Source organism: Gasterosteus aculeatus, chromosome 5 (genome assembly GCF_964276395.1).
Source record: "Gasterosteus aculeatus chromosome 5, fGasAcu3.hap1.1, whole genome shotgun sequence".
In the NCBI taxonomy this organism is placed as follows: domain Eukaryota; kingdom Metazoa; phylum Chordata; class Actinopteri; order Perciformes; family Gasterosteidae; genus Gasterosteus; species Gasterosteus aculeatus.
The window spans coordinates 8,588,415-8,594,819 of record NC_135692.1 but is presented as its reverse complement, the minus strand read 5'-3'; the positions used below and the strand labels follow the sequence as shown (position 1 = coordinate 8,594,819).

General features: G+C 47.4%; 1 protein-coding gene across 1 annotated transcript; it reads left to right on the top strand.

Annotated features, from left to right (window-relative positions):
- The first annotated feature begins 997 nt into the window (after positions 1-997).
- Positions 998-5,803, top strand: sost (sclerostin). The gene is made up of 2 exons (XM_040177328.2): positions 998-2,098; positions 3,974-5,803. The coding sequence occupies exons 1-2, from the start codon at positions 1,852-1,854 to the stop codon at positions 4,369-4,371; spliced, it is 645 nt and encodes a 214-aa protein (XP_040033262.2). The 5' UTR covers positions 998-1,851; the 3' UTR covers positions 4,372-5,803.
- Positions 5,804-6,405: the final 602 nt, after the last annotated feature.

Below are 6,405 nucleotides of genomic sequence, written 5' to 3'. Positions count from 1 at the left end.
TCTATAACGACCATGAAAGTCCACCAAACGCAGGAAGGTCAAACATACACAGAACCTTCACCCAGCAGACGGCGGTTCATGTCCCGAGACCAACAAAGAGTAAAAGGGAACTTTACTCTTGTTATGTAAGAAGTACACAAGTGTATTTGTTTATTCAATACTGTGATTTCAACACACTTGTAATGTATAAACTACGATATCTTGTGAAAACGCTCTCCTACTTTTTTTTGTTTTTAATTGAGCAGCAAGTGCAGATTCTGTCTTGTTTTATGCATTTAAAGATAAAGGTTTAAGCAAAACAAAAACACTTAGTTTGGTTTCCAACGACTACAGTGACGTGAAGTTGAAAAGGGAATTCCACAAGTTGCGTGACAAACAAAACACGAGCCTCTTATGCAACGTACTTATGAAAAGTGTATTTTTGATTCAGAAACATTGAAAATGAACATTGTCTTCCAAATGAAGTGAAGTGACGTTATGGGCCAAGATGTGTGAAGGCCGTGGTACCTAAACGCCCTCCGTATGACTCTCAACACATCTGGATCACCTTGGAGGACCTTCGTCCATTCTCCCTCCAGAGGGCAGTGTTTGAGTGAGAGTCCTCCGTCGTCACGGCAGCGGTCCATGTTGAGCTGCTCAAACTGAAGTATGTCAAATCATCACGTGAACTCACACCTTATCGCAGGAGGGAGGGAGGGTGATGGAGGTGTGAAAAGATGGATGAACTGAGACGGCGGCGCTGCGTTGGTTCACATGAGGCGTTTATGATTCACTTCGCCTCGTTTCGGTGCAGAGGAGCAGCAGGATAAGGAGGCGCAGGAGGAGCGAGAGGCGGTGGTCCAAAATAAATAAACCGCCTCGACAAATGAAAGACTGGCTTTTCATACGTGGAATGCTGCAGAAAGCATTAAAGGTGGAGGAGGTGGAGGGGGAGGAGGAGTGGGAGGAGGAGGAGGAGGAGATGCATTTGTACACTGAAGTCCAACCGCTGCACTGTGAGATGAGCAGATCAGCTGTCTCTGACAGACGTTAGCTCCTTGTCTCTGTTTTCTTCTCCTTTTAGCCCCTTCCTCTCCCTTGTCTCCTCCTCTTGTCTCCTCTGATCCCCTCGGTTCCCCTTTTGCTCCCATTTCCTCCTATTGTTCTCCATCATGTATAAACCCCCTCCTTTACTTTCTTATCTTCAGCTCCCTTTCTCCTCTCTCCTTCCCTCTATTCCATTTTTCTCTTCTTCCCTTGATCTCTCTTCCTCTCTCTTTGTTCCCTTTATCTATATCGGCCTTTTTTCTCACCCCCCTCCTCTATTCATCCCCCATTGTTTCATAATGTCCTCGTGTTTCCATCCTGCTTCTCCTTTCTGACTTTCCACAGTGACTCCACCGTTTCTGCCTCTCTCCTCTCACCTTTCCTCCTAGTCCTCCCTCTCATCTCCTCCTCTCTCGCCCCATCCACCTCTGCTTTCTCCGCTTCCTCCATTCTCCCTCTCCCCTTCTCCATCTCCATAACGGCCTCATACTGCTTTACCCCTCTCCTTTCCTCCCCCTTTCTCCCTCTCCCTCTCCTCTCACTTTCCATCCCTCTATTACCCCCCCGCCCCTCTCTCTCTCTCTCTCTCTCTCTCACTCTCTCTCTCTCACTCTCTCTCTCTCCCCCCCTGCTCGTTTCTCAATGAATCGCTCCCCGGGTTCGACCCCGCCCACTGCGCGTCATCGCTTTAATTGTCCCGCTTTGAGGAGAACTCGCTTAAATACGGGCGGCGCGTCTTGCACCGAGAGGTGGATGTGACCGACTTGTCTCTCTCTCTGTCCTCTCTGTCCTCTCTGTCCTGTCTTCGTCCTCGGACCGAGCAGCATGCAGGTGTCTCTGGTCCTCGTCGTGCTGCTGCAGGGATGCTGCGCCGCCGCGAGAGGATGGAAGCTACTGAAGAACGACGCCACGGAGATTTTACCGGAGTACGCGGGAAACACTGGGACTCCTCACGAGGCGGTACTACAGGCATCCGACGGCAACAACAACAACAACAACAACAACAACAACAACAACGGCAGTATGAATAACCGGGCGAAAGCCGGCGGAAGGGCAGCAAACACAGTATACAGTAAGTTCTTCTTCATGTTCTGGATGTAAAAAAAAAAGACTGGAGGGAAAATGGAATATTGGAAATAGGGATGCAGACTATTTTTTTTAAATAAAAAGTGAGGAAACTTAAGTGGTACATCTTTTGGGATGTAACACGATGCATTTACATCAGTGAATTCCACCGCGCGTTTACACGCGAGTGAGTGCGCGCGGGCACTCAGATATATCGTCTTAATAAATGATTTCAAATGCATCATTATCAATGTAGAGTCAACAATTCTATATACGTTTCTTTTTTTACAAATATAAATACATACATACAAATATGTGTGTATACGAAAATAATATTTTTTTAATGCCTGAACAATTTAAGTTCATGTTGACAATTTATCTACTAATATTAATGATAAAAAATATATATATATTATTATTTGGTGTGTTTAATAGTTTTATTAGACATGATCCACTAGAATTTAATCTTGAGATCATCGGATGATGAAGTTTAAACTGTGTAAATTCTCAGCACCAAGACCACCTGCCTGTTGGACCTGGTGCCTCCCTGATCAGGAGCAGATCGTGTGTGTGGGAAGAGTGTTTTCTTGTTAACCCCCGTCAGACTGGAGGGCGAGAGCGGCAGACGACCGTTCTTGTTGTGTTTCTTCGGTCTGAAACCTTCCCAGAGACATCGGGCCTTTTTTCACCTTGTCTTCCTGCGTATTTCCTCCTCTTTTTATACCATTAATCAAGCTGTACTTACATCACCATGATTGCAACAACATGTCTCCAAAAAAAACCCAACTACAGTCTGTTCTTCAGGGGGGTGCCAGGAGGTGGAGGTGGAGGTGGTGGGGGTGGGGGTGGGGGTGCGGGAGGTTAAACGCAACACTGCCTCTGACAATGATTCCCACCTGCGGCCAGTAAAGGTTTCATGTTCTGATTCAAGCGGTGCTTGTGGAGCAATCTCACGCCGGTGGACTCAAGATGGGTGCGAGACATTTTCTCACATTTGTCTTTATTCAATCACTATGGGGGGGGGGGGGGGGGGGGTGACATATGACTGATGAGGACATTCAAACAAGTCCACAGCAACCTCCTGGATTATTTTCTTCAACCGGCATGTGGGACGCCCTGGTCTTGGTCCCTGCGGGGTCACAGCGGGGACTTTGACCCCCCCCCCAGGGGTCACGCAGGCCGCCACCATTAGTGCGAGGCTGAAGGACGGAGGGGGGAGCGGGACATGTGAAAGGGGGAAGAGGCACAGAGAGATTACTAATCAGGGAACGAGACGGGACGGTTACTGGTGCAAACCTCCGCCCAGTGGGTCCTACTGGTCCCGCAGAGTCACACCAGATCAAGTTCACACTGGGAGAAAAACTAAAAAAAGGTAAAACAGGAAGTCACCTCACATAAATCCCTTTTTTTTGCAAAGAAAGCCGCAGAGCAAAAACAGACCCCTCTCCAAGTGCGTCCTTTTCTAAACCAACAGTTTTTGTTCAAAAGAAGTTAAAAAAACAGCTAAACATTGTCACTGTGGCAGATTTGCAGTTTGTTCACAACCTTTTCTTGTTTCTTTTAAAATAAGCGGACAGCTATTTGCTTCTCCATCAGCCGCCGCTGTGCGCTTTTCCTTCCAGCCCCGAAACCTCCATTAAGTTTGATTGAGCTGTTTAATGGCCTCGTGGTCTGGATTTGCTATCAGCTGATTGCTGCCAGCTGAATCTCTGTCAACCGCTAATGATCCCCCCCCCCCCCGAATCAAACTCAGACGCTCTGATATGATCTCTGCCTCAATTTTGCATTAAGCCGAAATTACGAAAAACGGATTTTCCGCGTGTGCGTCAAATCGATCTATACTCAGGTGTTTGTTTTTTGTTGTATTTTTGTTGACGTACAGGTGCCGCGGAGCTGAGCTGCAGGGAGCTGCGCTCCACCCGCTACATCACCGACGGGTCGTGCCGCAGTGCCAAGCCGGTGAAGGAGCTGCTGTGCTCGGGCCAGTGCATGCCGGCGCACCTCCTGCCCAACTCCATCGCCCGCGGCAAGTGGTGGAGGGGAAGCGCCTCGGACTATCGCTGCGTGCCGGCCCACTCTCGGACGAGGAGGCTCCAGCTGCACTGTCCCAGCGGCAACACCCGGACTTACAAAATCCGCGTGGTCACCTCCTGCAAGTGCAAGCGCTTCAGGCCCCACCACAACCAGTCGGAGGCCAAGGAGGTGCCGAGGGCGCAACGCGGCAAGAAGCGCGACCGGAGCAAGAACACCACGCCGACACTGACGGGCAACTCGTACTGACGCTCCTCCTCCTCCGCACGCACGCACCCACCCACACACACACGCGCACAGACACACGCACACACACAACTGATCTCCTTTGAATGGGTGGAGAGGATAAAGAAATATCAAAGAGAGTGAATTGATAAGCTAATTGCCGGCCTGGTATTTAAATCATTGGTCTTTATTTTTCTTTCAGCGTATTTGTGAATTCTGATGCTTATTTGCATGAGGGTCAGGAGTCAGGGCCGGGAGCCAACAGCCCCCTTATTTTACTTATTTCACTTTTTTTTCTCTTTCGTCCTCGCATCAAAACCGCTTTGTCTTTAATGCGGAGACCTCCCACGGGGCCCTCGAGCCCGTCTGTGCAAACAGCCAGCGGATGCTGAGCCACGCAGCTCGCCTTTTTTTAAAAGCCCAAAAGCTCCAGAGTGGTTGTAATCCATCTCCGTTTGGTTGTGTGCGTGTGTGGTGGAGATGGTACCGGGTTCCGGGCCGGGTGGAGGGGGGGCTCTGACGGTGGGATGCTGGCAGGTTTTTGGAGAGGCCCCCCCCCCCCCCCAGGGCCTTGTGCGGCGGTCCGGGCAGCTCACTATTAGGTGCCTGGCTCCTGTGGAAGGACCTCAGCTACTACCGGGCCAGTCAGTTCCCCACGACGAGACGCACACACTCAGTGGGAGAGCAGCTCCGACTGGGAATTCCTGCGACTCCTCCTAATTGCCAAATGAGCTCATTGCTGTGTTATTTCAGTCATTAAAAATGAACAAATAGAAAAGCCATTTCCTCTAGACGAAGCCGGTTCCTGTTTGTCGGAATCACACGCAGACCTAAAAATAAATAAATAACAAAGTGCACATGTGTGTAGGAGGCATCGGAGAGCTGAGCGCGCTCGCTCGGCTGCCCGGGGGCCCGAGACCGGAAAGCTTAGTCAGCGATGGGCCCGTTTCTGTCGGAGACGCTTAACCCCCCCCCCCCCCACTGTAAATAGCTAATAATTGTATCATTGCATGGACCAATAAAAATGTGGCCCCAGTGCGTCACTGCAGACAAAACCCCCTCCTCCCTCAGCAACGGGACGGCGCTTCATGAAGAACACTCACAAAGCTTCCTGCGTATTGTTGGACTAAACTGTACTGACAATGTTTGCTTGTTTCCCTGATTATGTGTGTTTTTTATTAAATACCAACTGGAAGGGGTCTGAGAGCTGTGATTGTACATATCCAACCTGTTCAGGTGTGTTTGAAGAGGGAGGGAGGACGGTTGTTCTACAGACAGAAAAGAAGGACTGTTATAAAGAATGAACTGCATATTTATTTTTTATTGCCACATTTAAATTATTTATTCAACCTTTTTGTAGTAAATGATATCCATTATTGTCATATAGTATGATAGAGACGTTGGAGATGAAATACTGTACAGAACATGAATAAAGTAAAGGCAGATATATTTGAAAGAGCCGTTGCACTTGCTATCTTTCTTCTTTACATGTGTTACACTTTACTTTGATCCCCTCATGTAGCATTAGTGGGGAGAATATAAATGTGTCGTGAAGGTTTTACGCAGGTATGAGTCCTTATTAGTGTTTTATAACTCCAAGAGTGCCTTCAAATAGCAGTGGGTCATCAAGTGATCGTTTAAGTGCAATTTTGAGGGATTATTACTTTACTGGAGTACTTTTCAGATACTTTTGCTCAGCTACACATTGGAGGTATATATTGTAATTTTTAATAAATTACATTCTGTAGTAGCTTTTCAGATTTTTATTATTAATAAAAAATGTGAACACCAAACAATTTTTATGTATTTCTGTTGATTAGCCATACCACATTTAAAATACTTACCTGCTGCAGCATTGAAGTAATAAAGACATTAATGCATCAAATAATTCATCAGATAAATATTTGGATTAATACATATATATATATACTTTAACAAAATCAGGACTTTCACTGGATTCAGAGTTTTCCTGTGCCATTGCTACTTTAAGTTAAGACCCGAATACTTTTTCCAAAACTGCCCATAACCGGCGGCTGCAAGGAATTTAATATCAAATAT

What these genes read in the sequence shown, in the direction of transcription:
- sost (XM_040177328.2), top strand. Translation starts at nt 1,852, where the DNA reads ATGCAGGTGTCTCTGGTCCTCGTCGTGCTGCTGCAGGGATGCTGCGCC. An exon ending in GGCAGCAAACACAGTATACA is followed by an intron (nt 2,099 to 3,973) that starts GTAAGTTCTTCT and finishes GTTGACGTACAG; the next exon opens with GTGCCGCGGAGCTGAGCTGC.